The sequence below is a fragment of the Pogonomyrmex barbatus genome, unplaced genomic scaffold, assembly GCF_055798465.1.
Source record: "Pogonomyrmex barbatus isolate J1 unplaced genomic scaffold, ASM5579846v1 scaffold9, whole genome shotgun sequence".
In the NCBI taxonomy this organism is placed as follows: Eukaryota; Metazoa; Arthropoda; class Insecta; order Hymenoptera; family Formicidae; genus Pogonomyrmex; species Pogonomyrmex barbatus.
Window position 1 is genome coordinate 6,046,730 of NW_028297193.1, and position 24,023 is coordinate 6,070,752.

The following is a 24,023-nucleotide window of genomic DNA, read 5'->3' on the forward strand; positions in this document are numbered from 1 at the left end:
TACATACACCACAAGTGTTTGACCAAAATTCTGAAACGGTCCTCCTTGAGAAAGAGAGATTTTCTTTGCTCAAAATTATTGTATTCAGTAGTTAAATAAAATGACCATTTCTTTCCCACTGGCAAGTCTACTTCGCATAAGCGAAGGCAAATCGGAGGTACTCAGCACCTAAACACAAGTTTGTTCTTTGTAACTGGAACTGTTCATTTTTTGTTCCTTTACTCTCCTTTTTGAGTGTAGAAGGTGTAGATGTTGTTGGCCCATATTTTGAATTCTCTTATTTAAAAGTGTTTCTAAGAGTGACTTAGAAGCTTTCTAATTAGCTATAAGTCAATTTTAAAGACATTTTTATCGATAAAAAAAAGATTTGAAATATGGACTTTATTATAGATTTATCTTATTATCTACGCCATTTTCATTTCATTTGGGGTGCAGTATATCGCAGCTCACAGAAGAACTCGGTGGCGCAACTGCGAAGAAACGGATTCTGCTTCCCGTGACATTAGCGCCAGATGTTGGTTGCCATGTTTGGTTAGTTACTATGTTCAGCTTATTTACATTCGCCGTTGAGACGCATGAATTTTGAAGTTTCAAGTTTTAAACGGCCGTGGAAAATGGAAGAAAGCAAAAATTTAACGATGAGAAGACTGAAAACAAAGCAGATGAATAAGCTGTTGGAACTTCTACAGCAGCAAGTAATTATTTACACTTTTTTTTATCAATCTAATATTTAATGCGTCTGCAGATATAAAAAACTGTAGATGTATTCTATCGTAAAATAAAAATGTTAATGATATCAATTAATTTATCATTTAAGATTGGAAATCAAAGTTACTTTCCTTTTTTTAAGGTAAATAAGCTGTTATCCAATGCTTCTACTAATCCATCAGAAGTTCTGGCTGCAAAATCAATATTTTTTGAGCAGTTATATTGTTTAACTAAAAGATTTAATAATATAACAAATGATGACAATTATGACGAAGAAACAAATGTAAAATTAACAGATACAGCAAATGTGAAATATACTTCTTTATTGAAAGATATCGATGAACTTGTAACTAACAGAATTTTAACATATTATTTGATATTTTATTCTTATTAATATATTTTAATTCGGTATATTTTTTCTTAGATCAGGGATATTAGAGGTAATATTGACAGCTATGCAGCAGAATATATGACAAGATTATTGCTTGATAATTTTATATTGGCCTTGCGAATGTTGGAAGATTTAGAATGTTTGCCGTTGAAGCAGAGGCTTCAGGATTGTCTAGACTATGTCAGAGAAATGAGCACAGCAAATGAAATTGAAGATCTTCAAAATATAAAAGTAATTACGAAATAAATTTGATGTATGTATTAATCTTTTAATATAATGGGTCTTACAGGAACTGGGTACTTCAATATTGGAGATACTTGAACCACTGCAGAATTATAGAAAGAGTTTAATATCTGCCTTTCTATCACAGAATCTAGCTTTATATATCTCTCAATTATGCACGTCGTTTCAAATGCTGGTACAACTGACTCGGGAGCAGCATGAATTAAATGCACCAATTTATGTAATAAATTACATATTTAATATTAGCTTACATAATTCAAGCTTCCTTTGTGTCTACATTGAATAAATATATACAGGTTTGCAAGAAATATATTTGTGAAAGAATATGCACTTGTTGTGAAATGATTTTGGACTTGATGAAAGATTCAAATCCATCACTGGACATGGAAATTTGTGAGAGTGAGAATCATTTCGTCTATAGGTAAAAGAATATGAATATTTCTTTTATTTCAATATATTTTGTATATGCAAAAAATATATTTGATTCATATGATATTATGGTACACTTGCAGAATGGATTTGGCATTGGATATTATATTGGAAATACCGAATAAAACGCACAGAGAGCAATTATCTGAATGTGAGGAACTGTGGTTGAGATTAGAGGATGTTTTCTCTCATGCTATGGCAATTACTCAAGTGTGTCAACCATATAATTTTAAAGCCATAACTGGTTCATGCCAATCCATAGTAATGGAATACGAGAAATTAAAACAGCAATTACTAACAGAGATTCCGGATCCAGCATTAAACAACTTGTTTACGCATACTTTGACCGATGCTCTTTATCGTTTGGAACGTAAAATTAATATAGCGGTATTAACGCTCGCAATGGAGATATTCAGCAATCCTTACGCGGCTTTGAAGAAGCTCGTTATGACATGCGGAAATTCATTGAGTGCGAAAACAAGATCCAAGAGCGATCTAAACAATCTCATAGAAGATTTTGACCAGCTCTTCGATCAAACTATGCAAATTGGAATGTTTGCTATTGCTTGCTGCAAAAATAAGAACCGTCAGTTGCTTTTCTTCATAAAATAAGCTATTAACGATATTTCTAAGTAATTAAAAATATTTAATGCAGGTTTTATTTTAGGCAATAATAAAATTCGTAATTGTCTTGCGGGATTCGAATCCTTAGAAACTGAATTAATTTCTGCCATAATTTCCTTTTACCTGCATCCAGATAACAAAGAAATGCGTTCTAGCGTTAAATTATTGACCACGCAATGGCAGCTAGAAATGAATAAGTTTCAAAATACAGTAAATCTCATTGTAAACTCGGCTGCCTTCTGTCAGGTGAATACAGATTTCAAAGAATTATCTGTAAGTGTACTTAAATATATTTTTTATTCAGGTAGTTATAGATAGTCTTCAAGAACGTATAACGGCAATCTCAGATTGCCTGGATAACAGAGAACCGGTAACGCAACTTCAAGTGCAAGGTATTGTTCAGCGCGCTTCAGCTCTATCTAGTCAAATCACAGCAATCGTAAATGACATTGGTACTGAAAACATTGATCGTCAAACGATAATGATGACGAGAGAATTAAAAGCAGGTAATAATTGCTGCTATTAAAATTGATTACAGTTCCCTGATGGATATTTTGTATTCGTCTCTATTACAGCTATATTTGAAGCTAATGCAGCTGCCAAGACTCTTCTGGTTGAAAACGCAACAGAACCTCAACAATTGCGAGTGATAAAACGATGCGAATTAATATTAAACGTCGTTCAAAGATTGCAGCCCGCTTTATCTACAATCATGAACAATACTATGCGTGAAAAATCTGCAAGAGGTCAAGGAGATTCCAATCACGGCACGGGTAAATGATGTTCAATAATGTTGTTTGTCAGAATCCTATATAGAATAAAACTGTTTCGCGCAAACTATGGGCGAATTAAATTTTGCGCATATTACAGGCGATGTATCAAACATGAATTTTCCATCTGTAATTTATGGTCTACCGCGTGATGAAAATAGTTTAACTTATATCAGAACACCTTATACAGGTTTGTAACAACTTTCTTTCGCATATGGATTTTTGTATGTATTTTGTATACTGTTTCTTTAAATTAATTATTGAGCTTTGTCTATGTTTCAGTAAAAACATATAAGTCGCAAGTATCTATTCAACCAGCGAACAGTACAGTGCAGAAACCGATGGATCTCTTGTATTTGATACCTTATATAAAAAACGGCCGCACGCTGCGCAGCGAACGTTCCATCATGTACAATACACCGCATAAAAATAAAGATGTAGCAGAGATAGCCGTTAGAAGCGAGATGTCCTCAAGAAATCTGTCTAGCATCAGACAACATCTTTTTAGCAGAGAAAGCTTTAGCATCCATGTCGACTTCGACATAGCTGAAGAGAGCATGGATTTAACAGGTAATATATTTAAAGAGATGATCTTTAAAGAAAGAAGAGGAACTGCAAGTACATTAAAAGCTGCCATTTCAGCTGCTTTAGAGAAGATATCTTCGTCATCTACGTCGGGAAACGCAACGTTCTCGTCATGCCAATCTTCGAAAGTAGAAAACATTTCGCCGGAAAAAGAAAATAAGGAATCGGTCTTCAACATGGTAGAAAAATTATGTCAAACTGCCAGTTTGGAACCGAAAAACTGTTTAAATGAGTCCGTGATTGTGGAGAAATTGGGCGAATGCACCATATCTGGCGGTGGCGATGCGTCTTTGATCATGGACTCTTGTCAAAAGCTTAATAACGCTCACTCTCCAAGTAATGAGATACAAAAGTCGCCTTCGGAGCAACATGAGGTATAAAAAAAAAGAAAATATTTTTTTAAATATTGAATATCAAAGCAATTTTTTTATTGTTAGTCTTTAAGATGACTATTACATTAGTATTATAAAGCAATTTGCTGTGCGATTATGCATCGCATCGTTATACAATAATTGCATTAATAAAACTTAAATTTGAATTGTAAATGTTAAATTTATCATAATATTTATTTCATTATATAAAAAAAAGTTGAAACGGAAAGAATTTTTTTTATGTCCTTTTCCACGGGGAAACGAAATCGGCAAAAGTTACTAGAATATCTTGGGAATAAATAGAAACCAATTACCGAGTGAAGATAGCTTGAGAGTTACCAGGGATCACACAATCGACAAAAATCGAAATAGCAATTCCAAAAAATCGCGATTTCCACAGCTCATGAATTTCTTATGATTCCATGTTTTTTTTTTTTTTTTTATATACATATATATATATATATATAGTCGTTCAAACATGGTTGTTCCTCGTAGCTGAGCTTTTCATGCTCTCGTCCCTCCTTTTCCTTCTCCTTCCAATGTCCGATTATGTTTGCCACTTCGTTTCAAGTGCAAAAAGTATGACACAAGTGCAGTTACCAGGAACGGCCCTTGTATGTCCGAACGTATCAGCTTCTCGTTATGTCGAAACGAAAACGATGTAATAGAAGGATTCACATTTTCCGCAACTCTCCTAGTTAGTGGCGGGTGAGAGAAGACGGTACGCGGGACCAGCGAGGAGGAACGAGACCAGGCGATCCAGCTCGTTCACGAATCGGTCCAAGTCGGTCCACCGAACAAAACATGGACGCCGTGGAGATAAATACGTCGGATCCGCCGCAGGGCGAGGACGCGATCGCGTCCCCCGTCAAGATATGCCGCGTGTGTCTGCTCGACAATCTGATGATGCGCGATCTCTTCGCGGAGACCGAGGTCGCGTCCCTGTCGGAAAAGGCGATGAGCTTCGCCAACGTTAAGGTTAGATGGAGTAATTTGGAGGTTAGATACCGACGCGAGATCCTCGAGTATGTTATTCTTTCCTCCTGTTTCCTCCTCAAATCCTCTGGATGAATCGAATCTCCTATCAACGATCTTCCCGCGACTCTCCTTTTGCCTTTTGTTTATGTAGAATGATTAAGCTGTTGCCTTGTCGAGTCTGCAAACGTTCACGCGCATCCCCTGTCTTTAACACTACCTTTACGACTACTATAAAAGCCCCCTCGAGTGTCACGCAGAATAATATAATCTTTAAATAGATGCCTCGTTAAGACGAGTGTTGCACATGGCACCGAAGATGTTAGTCACGACATTGGCATAAGTTTGATCTCTTTTGGAATACAATAATAATGATTAAGATTTAATATCTATAATAGTTGTGATCGATTTCCTTCTAATACATAGTAAACCATCTGCTTTTATTAGATGTTACCAGGCGACGGTCTACCAGCACAAGTGTGCTGTATGTGTGCTGACAAACTAGAGTCGGCGTACGAATTTAAGTTACAAGTGGAGCAAGCTGATAGTGTTCTTCGAGAGAAACTCGAGGTTGGAGGAATAATAAAGGAGGAATTGTTTCTTAACGAGGTTGAAATACACTTAGATGCCGAGAGGAGTGACAATATGGATGAGATAAACGTTAGTGCTGATTATGGATCTACTGCAGTGTTGCCAGTGGAATCGGAAGCTGACAAGAATTTTCTGAAAAATCAGTTAATGATGTTGGAAGCTGAAAAATTGGCAGAGACGGGAGAGATACAGCAAGGTAGATAAAAAACTAAAAAAACAATAATAAGCTTTGAATATTATTTTAGCATTAGTAATTTAAAATTTTCAAAGATTCTATAATGATAAAGATTCCAACTCTGTTACTTAGGTTCACAAGACAATTCACAGGAAATTACACATGAAGTTAGTCAAAGTATTGAAGAATTGCAGCAAGAACTAACCAGCGAGGATGACAATGATATGGCGGATGTTATCGAGGAATCTAGAGATGAAGTATCCAATCACGAAAATATTATTCGAAGTTGTACCGATGCGATCCCAACAGAAGAGCATGATTATATTATGCAGCAGCAGTGTATCCTGCCTGCTGAACAACTTTCGTTGCAGGAAGAGATGCAGCAGAGCGTATCAGTACTTGAACAAGACACAATGGAACATCAAGAAACATCAATCAAACAGAACCAACAGATTCATCCTGAGCAAAACCAAGAGAATCAGATCGAGGCATCTCAAGAAATTCAGGCTGAGCAAAACCAAGAGATTTTGATTGAACATAAACAAGAAATTCTGATTGAACAAAATCAAGAAGATCAAGCCAAACAAGTTCAGGAAAATGAAGCTGAGCAAAATCAAAATAACAAGGAATTACTTAAGGAATTGTTCAAGGAAGAATTTAAAATCGATAGTAATGAGCCAACAGTGGAGCAAGAATCATCTCAGAATGAAACCAGAAGAAGTAAACGAAGATTGGCACGTCGAATATTCACCGAGCGAGATTCCGACGAGGAGAACTATTTCGAAAATCTGAATCTCAGTTCTCGATTGAAAAAGGCGCAAGCGGACAAGACAGAGAAGGTCTTTTACATGTGTTATTTGTGTGACAAGCAATTTCTTTCAAAGAGCGTCTTGAAAGAACATATGCATTCCCACGAAGAGGTAAGAAAGACATTGTCGTTGAAGAAAACGCCAGAGAAACCGCAAAAGGTGCCGACCAATGTTTCCATGACGAAAACTCCGCCATCCGGAAAGAAAGCCAACAAGTGCACTTACTGTGGTAAAGAATATCTGTACATAATCTCGTTTGCTAAACACATTAGGCAACACGAGCGGGAGCGAGAGGAATCTAAAGAAGATCCGATGCCGCTCGAGGTATCGTTCCACGAGGATGAAAACAGTCTAGACTTTGACAACGCCAACAGATCGGATGATGAATGCAGAAAACGAAAAATAGGAAGTACATCCGACGACGCCGCGAGCGATAATGATCAAGATAAGAAGAGAAAGCGTAGTTACGTTGAGGAATTTGCGTGTGATAAATGTCCAGAGAAATTCGATACAAAACACGACTTGCAGAAGCACTTGCTTACACATATTAGCTTCAAGTGCAGTGTGTGTAATGTGGAGTACGAAACCCTGGAGCAGCTGAGAAATCATCGAACGAAACACGTGGTCGAAGGCGTGCTCAGCGAGCAGGATTTGGAGGAGGACATAAAGCAGAACATCGAGAACAACGATGGAAACAACAAGAATGAGGACGAGGAGAATAACGGCGAATCTACTGAAGAATCTACGAAGGAATTCAAATGTCCGACATGTTCGATGATGTTCTCGCGCAAGAAAGCTCTCTCCAGACATATAGAGACGACACACTCTAGCACTCGTTCTTATGAATGCAAGATATGTTGTCAGCAGTTTGTTCGAAAGGATTTGTTACGAAGACATGCTGAACAGCATGCACGAGTAAAAACCTACAAGTGTACCCAATGCAATAAGACTTTCGGCAACGAACTGACTCTAAGAAATCATTTGGTTGCCACGAATCATAAGACGTTCATACATGGACAGGAATACGATCCGAATAAGCGTATAAAACGCGTGGCGGCGAAAGCGGCGCAGAAGATCATCGATAAGATCAAGACAGAGGATGGACTCGAGGATTACGACGACGATGACGACAATACCGATTATAAGGTAGACGGGCATTATCGCCGTAAACGCGATGCTACACCAAAGAAGTATAATTATAAGAAGGAATTTGAGTGTGCAACTTGTAACAAGAGATATAGTTCGAAACAAGCGCTGACGAAGCACATGGAGCAACATGTGAAGGAGGAGAAAGCGGAAAAGGCAGCGGAGAAAGTGGCGGAAAAGCTGAAGAAGGCCGCTTTGGAGAAGAAGGAGGCGCAGAAAACTAGTAACACAGGCGATAACGATGACGATGATGACAATGATTCTGATTTTGAGAGCGGCCTCGACTGGCCGATGGATAGTCATGAGTGCAGCACGTGCAAAAAACGATATAGTACGAAGAAGTCATTGTTGCGTCATCAGTTGTTACATGAGGAACCGAACTTTGAATGTGACATCTGCAACGTCAAGTTTTATCGCAAAGACAAGCTGAAGGCGCACTACGACAAGTGTTCGGAGAAAAATCCTGACCAAGTAAGGAAATGCAATATTTGCGGTGACAGTTTCGAGAACAACGAGATCCTACGGGAGCACAGAGCCAAGCACGTCACCGAGGGTATTCTAACGGAGGACGATCTGAGAGACATCGAGCCAAAATCCGAGGAAAAGAAAACAGGCGAGAAGACTGGCCGGAAGAGAAGAACCGACATCGTGGGACTCGAGTGTACCGAATGTAATAAACAGTACACTTCCCGAAAGGGTTTGCTGCGGCACATTCAAGTGCACGAGGGTAAGAAGTACCTATGCGACATATGTCCAAAGAAGTTTTACCGACGAGAACATCTGAAGATCCACGTGGCCAAGCACAACATGGTCAAACCGTACAAATGCACCCGTTGTACCAAGCGTTTCATCAAGGAGGAACAGCTCAACAATCATCTACCCAAACACGACCGCACTTTCAAAAAAAACAAGGAGACCGACAGCTCGAAAAGATTTCTGTGCGAGATCTGTAGCAAGAGCTTTACGCAGTCGACGACACTGATAGCGCATTTGCGCGCCCACAACGGCATCAAGCCGTTTGTGTGCGAGGTGTGCTCCAGGCCGTTCACCACCAATGCGTATTTGAAAATGCATATGCGCACGCACACGCAGGAACGCCCGTACATTTGTCAGTATTGCTCGCGAGCATTCGCGCGTGCTGACACGTTAGCAAATCATTTGACGTCACATACCGGCGAGGCCAAGTATCACTGCAAGTGTTGTCCAAAGAACTTTCGACGACTGAAGTCATTAAAGGAACACATGTTTATTCACACGGGTCAACGACCTTACGAATGTCCGACTTGCGATAGGAAGTTCAACAATAATGGCAGTCGCTATGCGCACAGTAAGCGTTGCAAACAGAACCTTTTGCAGAATCAGAACCGAGCGCAGCAGATGATTCAACAAACGCAGCAGCAACAACAGCAGCAGCAGCAGCAGCAGCAGGTGCAGCAGCCTCAGCCTCAGCCGCAACCAATGCAGATACAGGTACAACAGGCGCAACCACATCCAGTCAGGCTGCATCAGGCTACAATCGGTCAAGCGCAAGTAGTCAAGGCACAGAATATCAAGACAATCGCTATAGCGAGACAGGCCGACCCTACCACGGTCGCCACGACGCAACAAGTTATACAGCATCAGGAGTTAATAATGCCTCTAATCTTACCACTTACCGTCACTCTTACCGACGTTGGTGAGGAGGTAATACTACCCGAAGGTACAAAGATATTCACCACCACTTAATTGAGTTATCTCTTTTTCCATTATGATATAAGAAAAAAAAAAGAGATATACTATTCGACGATGAAAGTGCACCTTGATGATTGCTCAAGTTGAATAAATTGAGCGTTCTATTCTTCTGTGACTCTTCCGTTTTCATCCCTGTAATTTTGATGCTAGAAAATCGGAAGTGTGATGCTTCATGATGAGATATCGTGCGTTATCAAAGGATTTTCTTAGATTGGACAAGAAAGGGTACGATGCTCCATTAGATATACTGTTATGCGAAACGTACGATTTAATATAGAGAAGAGAAAGAAAGAGAGAGTGTACATCATTTTAATTATGTATGAAACGTTATATTGAAATTTATTTTTGCAACGGTGAAGGTATTATAAAAAGCGATATATGTATAATTTATCTAGAAGTTTTAGCTATATGTACCTTTCCATAATATAACGTGTATTACCGAGAATGAATAATGTAAACGTTTTTGACAAATCATGAAAAGACAAAAAATAAAGATGTCTTTATCATGAACGTGCGTTGTATATGTAAAATAGTTGGATTTTCTTTGAGAGACATAATATGGATATAAGAGAGTAGTTTTTAAATACTTAAAGTTTAATGTATTAAGTAATAAGACTTGTTCCAGAAATCTTACTTTCACTTTTTTTAATCGAATACTTTCATTAAAAAATCGATTGCAAAAATAGTTTGAATGTTATCAATCTTATCGTTTTTATTATAATTATTAATTATACTACGTAATTATATAATTATATAATTGTAATCATATAATAGTAATTATATAATTATAACATTATATTGTATACAATGAAATTATAATAATTGATAAACTAGAAATACAGCGATTCTAAATGAATAACGAATTGTAATCTGGCATCATATAAGAGTTTCTTAGATCTTTATCCAAATTTTTTTTCTTAAAACTGATTTTCTTGACTTTGACTCTTCTTTTCTATATGTTTAATCAATATTATATTTCAATTGTATATTGCTATATTGTGTTAATATTGTGTTAATATTAATTCTTATTAGAATCTATTGTCTTATATAGAATCTGTTAAGTGATGTCATGCTGTGTTTTCTGGAATTGATTCGTATGAACGTTTAGTTCGCATATCTGTTATATTTACAACAAACAGTTTTTCGTACAAAATTCTATACAATTTAGTAATTTTGTTTCCACTAAAGCGTATGATAAACGAAATGACAAAGGTTTCAAAAATTATAAATTTTATAATAAGTAAGTTTCATGCGACGTGCTCTTACATATAATAATAATAACAATAATTCGTGTCTGCGTAACAATTGTAAAATTAGTACGGAACTGAACTACATGTATAAATATACCATAAGCATTGTTATATGTATGTGAGACATGATTTCTTATTTAGATTTTGTTGTAATAAATAAAGTATTTGTTCTAATCTTATGGTTTGTGGTATTAGAGTTATTAAACTTACTATATTGATATATTTCATTATATATGTTAATTCGAACTGAAGAAATTCTTTGTAGTTTTACAATGCATTATCCAAAGAGTAATATAATAAATTATAGAAAACTTTGTTCACAAATATCATTTACTCTATGTCGAATGTTTCAATGAATTAATAAGGAAAATAATGGAAAAAAACAGCTTACATATATTATTAAACCTTTTTCTATATCTTCTCTTATCAGATATCAAAGAAAACTGAAATAATCAATAATAATAATATTCAAGATCTTTATGCAAAGTTGTAATATCAATGATTAAATGATTTTTTACTAACTAGTAAGAAAGAATGTAAATATATTTTTTTATTGCAGCATGTTTGCACATTTATAAGACTATATAAGTTTAGCACGGATATATACAAATTTTTATCTTGATGCAAAAATAGAAAAATTATGTATATATTTTTTATTAAGCTGTTGTCAATGTTGACAAGATTTTGACAAGAATGACGTACGTATTATATACGTAAATTGCTTCGTTTAAAATTTTTGTTGGCTTAATGTAGCCATTAAGATAAGATTGATAATATTAGAAGCAAAACAGAAATTCTTGCAAAATAAAATATTTTTCAATTTAAGATAGATGCAGTGAACCAGCGGAAGTCTTAAATGAAGAATTACAAGGAGACTTGTAGTTAGGGATCATGAAATCCCTAATATCTTCAAATAGCTGCAATGAAAAAAATCATGACATTCAAACGATATTTTGTGCAATCAACATGTGCTGCTTTGTAATATAAAAAGTTTTATTCAGTCGCGTTTGTCAAATCAACATGATATAGAAATATGATAGAGAAACGATGTAATATTTTACAAACAGAATATTACACACAGTCTTATAGCTGTCCATTTGATTCCATTGTACAAGTCACAATCATATCATCTTCTTTTTTTCCTTCTATTTTCGCTAGATAGCAAATAAAAAGGTCGCTTTGTTTCAACTGTCTATGACCCACAAGATATTAATTCCGGATGATCCTGCGTTAACTCGTCCTAACATACCATGATTTCGCGATTTGAGTATATACAAAAATAGTAAAAGTGTATGAAACAAATTATTGCGTCCCTAAAAACGTAAATGTCATCATAAAAAAATGACAAAAAGATACGCTATATAAATGTGCCATCGATATACATGAGATGAGATTTTAATTACCCGTTGTACTTCCTCGTAATCACTTGGGAGAGAATCACCAGATAGTGCCAAGTTATAGTGCGGCGGATTTATGGACTGACAGACTATTATTGGACCTTTACTTCGCGGAAGTTCCATACCAGATCTTGCCATATATCTCGATGTAAATGGTCTGGCGTCCGGTTGATCCAAGGGTGCTTCCAATTGTGTATCCATATAAGTTGCAATTAAATGCATTATTATCTGCAAGAAGTGCATATTGTAAAGATCAATAAAATTTCTTTTCGACTCTAAAAATTTATAATTTTCTATATTTACCGCGGAATCTGTTGGCAGGCTGGAATCCCACTCTTTACCGTTGTGAGATCCACCTCCGTTCCATTTAAACTCACTCATAGATCCTCCTTTTGCAAGTGTTTTTATTCTTTTTACGAGATATTCCTGATTATTCGAGAGTTCCAGAAAAGGAACCAATGTAGGCAGAGTTGGAATCACACAAACCAAAAATTGCGCTTGTGCAAGTTTCCTGAGTCTATCCAATCCTACATGACCAGGCTGCGAATCACTCAGTCCGTGGCGTATTAATGTTACACATATACTATCTATTTCCAAAGCCACGCGTTCTACAACTGTTTTGCTGATCCACTAAGATATTTTATATGTTCGTTTATTAAAATATTCGATGACTCTTGTTCTTTATAACATAAATCACTTTTTGTTTAATATCATAATTCTTACCATCCGAAGATTGGCAGTCCATTCATTTACTTTATTGGAATCGATTCTGTATTTTCTCCATACATCTGGTGCACCAAATGTGTCTCTGGAAGAACTTCCTTCCTCCGCAGGACTCGTTGCTTTAATTTTATCTAAATAACAATATAGATAATTTTTAAGGATAATCAAGGAGAAATTTATAGAACATTTATAGAACATTAAATCTTCCAGATTTATAAATATTTACAAACCGACAGTGTTTTAATGCTAGAAATATACAAGATGAGTATACTTGATTAGATAAAAGTTAAAAAAATAATTATTAAGTCCAAAGATTCAGCCACAATAAAAAATTTCAGATTTACCTATAGTAGGTGCAAGTTGGTAAGCACATCTTCTTAACAATGGTGATACTTCACCAGGACTTCGAGTGGCAGGATGAGACCAGAAGGAGCTCAAAAGATTGGAGGGTTGATCGACATTTGTAGATAGTGCGCATTTTCTCTTGTGCTCAATTTCTTTGAGATAATTCTCCAATTCACACTCATCCTGAATGATATCTTCGTTTGTCAAGTTACTACTTAAAGAAATATTCATGGATCTGTTGGCTGATCCATTAGAGCACATGGTCACTTTAGAGGATGCAGAAGTAGTACATTTAAGAAATGGGATTGAAGTTGAATAATCCTCTTGAAGGAATCAAACATAACAGAGAGATAGTTATATCTCATATAATCATATAATATATACAGCATATAATAATAAAAAAATGTTTTGCATACTCATGTCACTCAGAACTGAAGATCCAAGAGTTGCCGAACGTCTGCCAAGACCAATGCTAGATATATTCAATGAAGGACTTGGCTCTGGAGTCATTTGCTTCTTAGGCGTCTCATATTTAAACAGAGGATCATCCTCCGAGACTCCTAAAAGTGGCCTTTGTTTAGGATCTAGTGTAATTGGCTTCAAACTTAGAATGGCCCAAATATATTGAATAATATGGTATAAAGCGTTTAAAACAAATATCAACGCTAGACACCATTCAATATAATAAAATGGTTTGTATGTAAATCCACCATAGAATCTGAAAAGAAAGAAGGAGTAAGCATTGTCACTGTTTTAGTGCATGGCTCAAGAGAGACTTACAAATCAAAAATTATGATGCTAAGTAACACGCCGTTGATTAAAAACCAAATGATACTACTGCGAGCTTTGCTTTGTATTTGCCGCATGTCCAATAACTGCTGTACTTGTGGCTTCGGCGTTAAAATTCTGCAAATAACATAGGCGAGTTTTTTAATTCATCGATTAATAAATCGCATTATGCGCAACTTTGCTCTATAAAAGCAGCATTTGCGCATTATGCGATTAATCAATCGATGAATTAAAAAACTCATCTCATATTTATTCCGCTTTTAATAAAGCGGAATAAATAACTAATCCTTGGTATCCTAACCTCATCCGGTTAGATTTATAAAAGATTATTACCTCGCATTGGGAGATATACATTTCATAGGAGAGTGGAAGTTACTCATATTTAAAAATCTATGTCACGCTAACGTTAAATAATTTCTAATATTACTTTAAATTTCAAGAAAGGTATTATTACTCTCCCTCGCTCTGTAAAACGTGATCTCAATAGCGAATAAATTCAAAATTGTTGCCAACAGCACAACTTAACTTTTGCGAGCAAAAAGAGAAAAATAAATTTCTATTTACTCAGGGAATTTCTCTTGTATATTTATTCAATATCAAAAATAGGGAAGTTTTAACAAATTTATGTTAACATTTAAAGAAAAAATTTTTTAATTTCACTAATTTCAATTCTTTCCTAAAATATAAGTAACAAAGATTGCATTAATATATAAAAAATTTTTTCAATTTTATTATAAAAATTTATTCTCTTTATTAAAAAATATATAACAATATATATTCATTTTATATTTATATAGATCCAACAACAACAGCAATTTCATTAAAAATTATTAAAAGATCAACGAGTAGTGATCATGAAACTTTTCTCCTCAGTACCACTGGTATTTTTTACAATACAAAATAATTCAGAATAAACATTCTTGGAATGTAATATTAAAGTATTTAAATATTTATTCTGAATCATTCTGTGTATCATACTTTAGCCTTCAGTTAATTTTATTAAAAGCTTATTTTTGGCAACGTTATCACCTATAGAACACAGCACATCTTCAACAGTTCCATCTATAGACGCCTTAATAATATGCTGCAAATTAAAAGATTAACTATATCATGTACATATCGTGCATTGATGTTGATAATGCAAATAAACTCACCTCCATTTTCATGGCAATGATAACGAGCAATGAATCGCCTTTTTTTACCGTATCTCCTTTATTGACGAAGATCTTATCAACTAATCCTGGCATCGGACTTAATGCTGTATATGGATTTTGCTCAACTTGTCTTGTAATCGCGTTCACAAACTTAGGAGTGGGAATAACTAGTTGCCATTCGTGATCCTATAAACAAAATCATACCTCATAAAACTCTATGCATAGAAAATTACAGGAATTTTATTAAATACCAATGAAATTAATCACCTTGGTGAATATGTGTAACTTATTATTGAATTTCACTATTCGTACTTTGTTGATAATCCCGTCAATTTCTGCAAACAACTCTAAAGTATCATCTATCTTCTTCAAGGTTCCAATTACTTTTTTCCAAGATCCTAATTTATTCACTCTCATCAGGTATACATCAGGTTCGACGTATTTCACCTCCACTATGTTATTCTCTTTTTCAACATTGAAATGAAATGTACAATTTAAAATGTGATTTATTCTGAACCCAGTTTCCATAGTGAATGGACTAAAGGGATCTTTTGTGTCTAAGGATGCGCTCAAAGATTCCATATCTTCATGCAGTATCAAGGCAAGCGCACCTTGAATTAGTATTCTATTGGATGATTGTAATTTAGGGAAAAGTTGTTCAAAATTTTCTTCAATAAATCCCGTATGTACTTCGCCACTTTGAAATTTCGGATGTACACAGAGATCCTTGATAAATTCTATATTTGTGTCCAAGCCAGCTATCTATGTAAACACACAATCTCAATTACCAATTAAACATAATTGCTTTATCTGACAAAATATAATATGATATAATAAGTTCAATCATTATTTATTATAAATTCTTTTATAACATTTTTTTATATAATATAGAAAGACATAATAAGAAAGCCTTTTACCATTTGTTTAATTGATGCAATTTTGCTGAATTATTTTTTAAATTTTCATAAATATTCAATCATTACATTCAATTATTTTAATTTTTTTATTCTTTAATTATGTAACTTACATTGTATTCGCTGAGTTTCGATCTAAGTACGCTGAGAGCTTCGCTCCTGTCTTTCCCCCAGACCACTAATTTCGCTATCATAGGGTCATAATGTACAGATACCTCATCATTTTGTCGCACTCCAGTTTCAACTCTAACGTTGTCCATCGCTTCGGGAGGCTTTAAGTACAAAAGCTGACCGGCTCCTGGTAAGAAACCATTCCTTGGATTCTGTGACACAATAATGATAAATCCATGCAACATGAAATTATGTATCTATATTAGCACACGAAACGCGAATAGACGCGATATGCTGGGCCATTACCTCAGCATAAATTCTCGCTTCGAATGCATGACCGTTAAGATTGATCTGCTCTTGTTTGAGCGGAAGTTCCTCGCCGCTCGCAACTCTCAATTGCCATTCGACCAGATCCAAACCAGTGATCGCTTCGGTAATGGGATGCTCTACTTGGAGACGTGTATTCATCTCCATAAAATGAAAACTATGATTATGCCGATCCATGATAAATTCCACTGTCCCAGCACCTACATATCCTACAGCTTTAGCAGCACGCACAGCTGCTTCACCTAACTCTTGCCTCAACTGCTGAGAAATACCGGGCTGTAAAATAAATTAAACTATACAACTATGTTTAGTTTTTTGCTCTTATACATCTCGATGATGATAGAAAAAGGAACATACAGCAGGCGCTTCCTCAATTACTTTCTGATGTCTCCTTTGTACAGAGCAGTCCCTTTCAAATAAATAAACGGCATTTCCATGTTTATCGGAAAAAATCTGCACTTCCACATGCCTAGGCTCAGCAACATATTTTTCCAGAAGCACTGCTGAATCGCCAAAGGCTTTCTGAGATTCGGTTCTCGCAGATTCCAACGCTTCGACAAAATCCGATTCCTTCTGGGCGATCCTCATACCTTTTCCACCACCACCGCGCACAGCTTTGATCATTAATGGAAAACCAATCTTCTTGGCTTCTGCCAGCAGTTTCTCATTCGTCTGATCTTCGCCATGATATCCTACACATATGTAAGATTAAAAAAGTGATTTTATATTATTTCTTATGTTTAACTCTCTATAATTTAAATATTTTCATGCTTGAAAAAAATTTACATGTATAACTAATGAATTATGAAATATAAACTGACAATTTCCAATATTTAAATAGTAATTTTATAATAAATATTTTATTATAAAAATCAAACTTCTGATATGAGAAACTTCTGACTTTTTTTAATATAAAATTTGATTACCAAAACAAATTCTATACAGAGAAAAATAAGAATATATCTTATTGCAAAAAATGTAATGATCTCAATCAGGTTTCGAATCTAAATCTCCCTACTTTCAAAGATGGGTGTCTTTACCAACTCGACTACTAAAGCACATAGAATATATGACTTCAAAATAACATAGCGTCATAGAAGTTAAAAGAGTTTAATATCATTTATATATCTAAAAAGGAGAAATTCAATCTACCTTCTATAATAGGAACTCCAGCTTTCGTCATAATAGCCTTTGAGGTATTCTTTATACCCATGTCTCTGATGGCATTGGCCGGTGGACCAATAAATATAATGTTCTCCCTTTGACATAATTCTGCAAATTCTGTATTCTCAGAAAGAAATCCATAACCTGGATGTACTGCTTGACACTTGGCCTGCTTGGCAACCGATATAATTTTGTCTTGTCGAAGGTAACTCTGACTAGATTGAGCTGGACCGATGCAATAAGCCTCATCAGCTTGCTCCACATGCATGGAATTCCTGTCTGCCTCGCTATAGACAGCCACGGTCCTTACACCAAGTTTCTTGGCAGTTTTCATTATGCGACATGCTATTTCTCCTCGGTTTGCTATCAGGATCTACAAAATAGATTTACATTAGAATAAGCATGTCTCTTAAGCAACAATTGATTGTCCTCTTCAGAAACTAACTTTGTTAATCCTTTTGATCTGTACAGCTGATTGATGTGAATCCCGAGTACACGAGGTTAGCCGGCTCCTATGATCACGTAATTAATAATTAATTAATAACTAAAAACTGCTATTAAAATAATTAATATTTGCAATAGGACAATAGGAAAATACCATGTTATACTTGCCTATGAAATACCAACTTCAATTTTCCAAACATGATTCGTGTGTTCCAACTTGATGAATACATAGTGCGATAGTACAGTGAAGACGTTTATCCAAACTATATATCTTAACTTCCTGTATGTCAGCTGTGATAAACGACATAACTTATTGATTACGTGTCAATTCTTATCAGCCACCTATGACCTGATCCTTTGATGACCTGGCGCCACAAACATTTATCATTCTTTGTGATATACATTAAAAAAATTATTTACATTAAAAATAATAAAAAATATTATAATACTAAAAATTCGAGAAATGTTTTAGAAACTGCTACATACAAGTTTCTACATAATCAACTTTGATAAATAACAGTTAACCTCAAATAAATCTTTAAGAATTTATATGAGCTCATTTATTCGTTTATGTTAAAGGAACTTGTAATAATAATTGCACGTCTACAAAAAATGATTGGATTCATAATTAATGGTATTTGATTTAAAAAAATATAAGCAATTTTGAGTGTGAGAATAAAGTAGAAATTTACATTAGAAAATATGATAATAAAATGATATGTATTATCTAAAGAAGAATGGGAGGATAACGAAAAATACATCAGATGATAATAAAGAAATCTATTCTTTTAGATAAAGATACAGATTATTAAAGAAAAAATTTATGTTAAAGACATTTTAAAACAATTTTGAAACAATTAATTGCAATAATATAAATATCAAAAATAAAATTAACGATGAATTAAAAAAATATTTAAATAATTAGTTTAATATAAAATAAATGTTAAAGAAATATTTATTCTAACGAAATTAATTATTATTAATTTTAAAGAAATTTATATTATTTTCTTTAATAAACGAATCAGAATAGGAATCCAATTCGTATATAATAAATTAAATATTTCAAAGAAAATTTGCAAAATAAAAAGTAAAATGCATATAAAGACTTGTATTAAATACATTCCATAAATAAGAACTGTTTCATGTATATATAATTATATATAAAATATGTCCACATATAAAAAAATATAATTACATGATTATATATTTATATTTATATATAATTATATACATATGTTTTTATATATGAATACATTTTATGTAAAGCTTTATATATAATTCTTATATCTAATTACATGTGTATACAAAATTTTTTATTGGAACATCTTAAGTGAAGAAACATCTAAGAAAAGTTATTATGTGTAGAAATTGGCTTTTATAAATTAGTTCTTACTATTTTGGATTTATTGGAATATCAATTACAGTATCAAGTTACATAGATAGATCATTAACTGGCCAGAAAATTTTAAAGAAAAATTTACAACTAGCAAAATTCTGACCAGTAAAAAACTATCTTGATATCTTGAATATCTTGATTAGCATCTCTGATAATTACTTAGATATGAAGTTTAAAATCGAGACAAAAACGTCTTAAAGATGTTTTTTGTCTCAATTTTGGATACACATTTATACACACGCACTTCGTATTGGCTCTAATTTACTAGAAACTAAAAAGATAAAATTAAGCAAATTAATTTTAACCAGCCCGGTAAAAATTTTTTGTGCAAAAAAATACACACACACACACACACACACACACACACACATATATATATATATATATATATAATTATATACAAAATATGTCTATATATATGTTCATATTACTTTTTTCTTTCTTAAAATTTTTGTTTATAGAGGAAGATAATAATAAAAATAATAGTAATAATGAGAAGACATAAAAAATAATTAAAAGGATAATTTTCACATTGTTTCTTTTTACAAAAAGTTAAATTGGAAGAAATGACAAAAAATTACTCATATATATATATATATATATATATATATATATATATATATATATAATTATTATATATATATATTTTTTTTAATCATAAATATTATGACATGGAATCTTGTGGTTGTCTGTCACAAAAAACATATATCTCGACCGCGTGGAATCAGTTCGGCTCTTATGTATTATAATTTGTAGAAAATAAACAGATGGTGAGACTATGAAATAATTTCTCATGATAATTTCTAAAACTACTTTATATATGATGATTTATAGCCTGAAGATATATTGATTCTGAAGAACTGCCATTAACAAATAAAAAGAAGAAAATAGCGTCGTTATAATGCTACTACAATGTGTACAATTCATCCTTACATTTCATCCTTAAGTTTAGAAACCTTCACGATATTAACTATCCCATCGCTAAAGTCGTATCCATGAAAAGTTATCACTAACAAAAAGCCATAAATAATCAGAATTTTGTTCTTCATTTTGTTCAATATATTTAATTTATTATAAAGTACTTCCATACACAACATGATTAATTTATATATTAATATATATTGCAATTTTCTGCATTCTAAGATATCTATTGTAAGTGAAAAAAAATTTTCAAGAAGATACATCGTATATAATATCAACAGCTTACTTATATTCTATCCACATTTGAAGTCAATACTTCAAGTGAATACTACATAAAGTCAACTTTAGAAGTACTAGTACTACTTCTAAGTGTTCGATAGTCTTGGCGTCCAAGTACAAATAGGCCTTGAAAATGTAACAAAAATAATAAGTGAAAAGTTTTATAAAATAATTTTATATTGAATAAGTTATCGAAATAAATCATGTTTCTAAGAAATAATTTTTTAGAATATATTCTATTTATTTAATACAGAATTTTGCACGTACTTTTACTCTTCGTGTTGCAAATTTATTGTCAGGAAATATTTAATTTGTTATAAAATGTATTATTTTGCCGACGAGAGACGACCTTAGCAGAATCGAGCTGCTATTGTTTATTAGACTTCGGTGTCTCCATTCGAAGTTTCTTTTTTAGAGTCACCATTGAAGCCATCTCTTCTTCTGTGATCCTGGACGAGCCCCCAAAATGTTATGTCCGCCAATCCGCTTACGCATCCGCGAGTTCACAGTGAGATTCATACGTGTAATGAAGAAGACATAAGAAAAAAATACTCCAAGATTTTATTCAGATGAAAAAAGTACAGAGAAAGACGCATATGTTAATTCCAATGGCGACGTTAAAAACAACCAAACAGCTGACGTTCAAGAGAACGCTTTTATTTTCAAATAACAGTTCGATTTTGTTCGAACCTAAGGTTCGAACATCATCTCTCGTGGGCATAACAATATCAATATATAATTAATAATACATAATTAATTTATTATTATATGCAAATTGTGAATTTATCACACATTTCAAGATGTTCACTGGAAATGATCAAATCTCCTACGAGCACGAGACTGTATAAAATTAATTATTTGATCGAGTTTTGTCCACTGTCGGAAATCAGTATATGTTTGAGAGTTCAATGGGTTTCAATATCTAAATACCTAAGCCTTGAAACTATAATAAAAATAATACATGCAAAGTTTTATAATATAATTTTATACTAAATGTATATAAATAGTTGCAATAAGAAGATGTGATAAGAAATGTTAAGAAATTATATTTTAAAATAAATTCCATTTATTTAATTATACATGCATTTTTCTCGTTTTTTGAAATTTGTCTGATTTTTTAATTTATACATATCTTTATAAAATAATTTTAAACTGCTTACATGTTTAAGTTATTAAAATAAGAATCGCTGTTAATAAATCATTTTTGAAGGAAGATGTTTCTATTTATTCCCATAAAAAAATTTTATATATCATATAAGAACATGTATAAATATATATATATATATATATATATAATTATATACAAAATATATCCATATATATATATATATATATATATATATATATATATATATATATTCTATTAGCTTCTTTCTTTTATAAAATTTCTACTTGATATAAGAAATATAATTGTAATAATGACAAGATAAAAAATAATTAAAAGCATAATTTTCGTATCGTTTCTTTTACAAAAAATTAAGTTTAAAAATATGAGAAAAAATTGCCCATAATTGTATATAATCATATATAATCATATATATTGTGACTACGTGAATTTCCTTGTCGTCGAATGACGGCCACGCCGCGCCTCCGCGATTTTCGATCCATGATTTTGGCAACAATAGACTCAACCCTCAACAGGATTCGCTAAAATAAAGCGATTGAGTAATGTCGACGATTTTCGATCACAAACAATCAATTTTCATAATTTCTCTGGCACCACGATACAGAAAAGAAGTAAAGTCTACATTTGAGCCGGAGCGCGGTAACTCAATGTTTCGCATTACGGGACCGATTTTACGGGACAGAGAAAGAGGCAGGCTTACACGATAGCGATATACCCTACAAAATTAACAATAATATTACATTAATAAAGGTACATGATTAATATAAGAATTTGCGTCAACGCTTTCACACGATACCAGGATCTCCGCGACGAGATCGTTCGTCTCAACTCGACGCAGAATCTCTGCAATCGGATGCAACCTTGATTTGCAACAGGATCTTGTGTGGTTTTGCGTCCTTTGCACTCTTTGCACTCGCCATGATAAGTGCGCTATTGTAATCCTACAGGAGATACGCCATCGTTGTCCCTCTCGTAACTCTCGTCGCTCTATTGCAACCATTATAAAATTATATTACTTTGAATAGTTGCAAAAAACTACTTTGTTTTACGTTTTACGTTTTTTTCTTAAAATCGTAATTCGACAGCTTTTGATGGTAATTCCCTGATGGTAATCTTGATCCCTTCATTCTGGGTCTTTCTTGCTCTTTTTCTCACCGAACAGCATTCCCGCTCAGTTGTATATTCACTCTTAAGGCTTCTTGGCATGAGCTTGCGGGATTCCATGCAACCTTACGTGGAGTAAGCGTTTCTGCTCGGCTTCTCTCCTCCATTTGCCATCGGCATCCAGTATGCTGCATTTAAGTAAAATTAAGTGCAGCAGCGACAACTCTCTAATAATTATAATTATAGGCGAACATGATAATGTCTGATCTGCGTTTTCCATCGGGCGATTTTCCTTGCCCTGCTTCTCAGCTTCCTTCTTCTACATCGCTTCTTCACATCAGTTGGAGACGCCCATAATTTCACTCAACATCAAATAACCGCCAATGCTGCCCGCAACCTATTCTTTTTAAAATCCGATCATTAATCTAGTGATCAAATTCGCAGGCTAACCCGCCACAAGATTGCTCACTGTCTTCTCTTTGAATGGAAGAATATTGACAGAATAGCGAACAATCTCACAATCCACAATTAAAGTTTATCAATCGATCAAATTTGAAAAATGCAAAATTTAAAACTTTGAAAATTGATTATTCTTAATCTAATTTCTTAATATTTTAATTTAAAATATTATTTAATTAATATTTCAAAGTTATTTAAATAGTATATTTTATATATAATATTTTATATTTTTATATTTATTTTATATATTTTATATTTTTATAAATATATATAAATATATTTTATAAATATATTTTATAATAATATTTTTAAATATATATATATTTTTAAATTAATTAAATAATTTTTATATTATATTTATATATTTTATATATTTTTAATATTAATTTTATATATTTTAATTAAAATATTTAAGAAATTAGACTGAGAATGATCAATTTTGCATTTAATATTTTTTAAAATTTCGAATAATAAACTTTAATCGATTGTGAGATGTGAAATTGTTCACTATTTTGTCAGTATTATGTTGTTTACCATTGTTCATCATAAATGTCAAAAATAAATGTCATAAA

At 33.2% G+C, this 24,023-nt stretch overlaps 4 protein-coding genes across 7 annotated transcripts; 2 read left to right on the forward strand and 2 right to left on the reverse strand.

The window, feature by feature from the left end:
• Positions 1–20: 20 nt before the first annotated feature.
• On the forward strand, positions 21–4,130 carry Spt (Spitting Image). Its single transcript, XM_011648990.3, has 13 exons — positions 21–157; positions 436–695; positions 851–1,054; positions 1,133–1,330; positions 1,389–1,562; positions 1,639–1,763; positions 1,855–2,357; positions 2,439–2,641; positions 2,700–2,901; positions 2,971–3,168; positions 3,266–3,355; positions 3,448–3,735; positions 3,808–4,130. Exons 2-13 carry the CDS (start codon positions 576–578, stop codon positions 4,128–4,130), a joined length of 2,628 nt encoding a protein of 875 aa, XP_011647292.2. The 5' UTR covers positions 21–157; positions 436–575.
• LOC105433602 (uncharacterized) lies at positions 3,983–10,977 on the forward strand. 2 transcript variants are annotated; one of them, XM_089084887.1, is made up of 4 exons: positions 3,983–4,124; positions 4,820–5,099; positions 5,544–5,883; positions 5,995–10,977. In XM_089084887.1, exons 2-4 carry the CDS (start codon positions 4,926–4,928, stop codon positions 9,540–9,542), a joined length of 4,062 nt encoding a protein of 1,353 aa, XP_088941013.1. In that variant the 5' UTR covers positions 3,983–4,124; positions 4,820–4,925; the 3' UTR covers positions 9,543–10,977. The 2 variants fall into 2 exon arrangements, with proteins under 2 accessions (XP_088941013.1, XP_011647293.2); XM_011648991.2 differs by lacking the exon at positions 3,983–4,124 and having other exon boundaries at positions 4,619–5,099.
• Positions 10,652–14,563, reverse strand: LOC105433603 (transmembrane protein 209). Of its 3 annotated transcripts, XR_968509.3 has the most exons (9): positions 14,386–14,563; positions 14,044–14,169; positions 13,680–13,981; positions 13,263–13,586; positions 12,919–13,049; positions 12,499–12,825; positions 12,202–12,423; positions 11,878–12,111; positions 10,652–11,715 (listed from the first exon to the last, which is right to left on the reverse strand). XR_968509.3 is itself a non-coding variant. In XM_089084891.1 (8 exons), exons 1-8 carry the CDS (start codon positions 14,430–14,432, stop codon positions 11,983–11,985), a joined length of 1,551 nt encoding a protein of 516 aa, XP_088941017.1. In that variant the 5' UTR covers positions 14,433–14,563; the 3' UTR covers positions 11,774–11,982. The 3 variants fall into 3 exon arrangements, 2 of the variants coding, with proteins under 2 accessions (XP_088941017.1, XP_011647294.1); XM_089084891.1 differs by lacking the exon at positions 10,652–11,715 and having other exon boundaries at positions 11,774–12,111; positions 13,263–13,529; XM_011648992.3 differs by lacking the exon at positions 10,652–11,715 and having other exon boundaries at positions 11,774–12,111.
• Positions 14,564–14,769: 206 nt separating this feature from the next.
• Positions 14,770–18,651, reverse strand: Mccc1 (Methylcrotonoyl-CoA carboxylase 1). Its single transcript, XM_011648986.3, has 9 exons — positions 18,335–18,651; positions 18,168–18,234; positions 17,711–18,095; positions 16,916–17,250; positions 16,538–16,834; positions 16,234–16,443; positions 15,474–15,968; positions 15,207–15,392; positions 14,770–15,136 (listed from the first exon to the last, which is right to left on the reverse strand). Exons 1-9 carry the CDS (start codon positions 18,394–18,396, stop codon positions 15,032–15,034), a joined length of 2,142 nt encoding a protein of 713 aa, XP_011647288.3. The 5' UTR covers positions 18,397–18,651; the 3' UTR covers positions 14,770–15,031.
• Between the last annotated feature and the right edge of the window lie 5,372 nt (positions 18,652–24,023).

Excerpts from the sequence above, each read along its gene's own strand:
- Spt (XM_011648990.3), top strand. The coding sequence starts at position 576 with ATGAATTTTGAAGTTTCAAGTTTTAAACGGCCGTGGAAAATGGAAGAA. Across the intron at positions 1,331-1,388 it reads AAGATCTTCAAAATATAAAA|GAACTGGGTACTTCAATATT; the intron begins GTAATTACGAAA and ends TGGGTCTTACAG. Across the intron at positions 2,642-2,699 it reads ACTCGGCTGCCTTCTGTCAG|GTAGTTATAGATAGTCTTCA; the intron begins GTGAATACAGAT and ends TTTTTTATTCAG.
- LOC105433602 (XM_089084887.1), top strand. The coding sequence starts at position 4,926 with ATGGACGCCGTGGAGATAAATACGTCGGATCCGCCGCAGGGCGAGGAC. Across the intron at positions 5,100-5,543 it reads TGAGCTTCGCCAACGTTAAG|ATGTTACCAGGCGACGGTCT; the intron begins GTTAGATGGAGT and ends TGCTTTTATTAG. Across the intron at positions 5,884-5,994 it reads GACGGGAGAGATACAGCAAG|GTTCACAAGACAATTCACAG; the intron begins GTAGATAAAAAA and ends TCTGTTACTTAG.
- LOC105433603 (XM_011648992.3), bottom strand. The coding sequence starts at position 14,432 with ATGAGTAACTTCCACTCTCCTATGAAATGTATATCTCCCAATGCGAG. Across the intron at positions 13,982-14,043 it reads AGCATCATAATTTTTGATTT|ATTCTATGGTGGATTTACAT; the intron begins GTAAGTCTCTCT and ends CTTTCTTTTCAG. Across the intron at positions 12,112-12,201 it reads ATTACGAGGAAGTACAACGG|GGACGCAATAATTTGTTTCA; the intron begins GTAATTAAAATC and ends TTACGTTTTTAG.
- Mccc1 (XM_011648986.3), bottom strand. The coding sequence starts at position 18,396 with ATGTATTCATCAAGTTGGAACACACGAATCATGTTTGGAAAATTGAAG. Across the intron at positions 17,251-17,710 it reads TGGAGTTCCTATTATAGAAG|GATATCATGGCGAAGATCAG; the intron begins GTAGATTGAATT and ends ACATATGTGTAG. Across the intron at positions 15,393-15,473 it reads AGTTACACATATTCACCAAG|GATCACGAATGGCAACTAGT; the intron begins GTGATTAATTTC and ends TTTTGTTTATAG.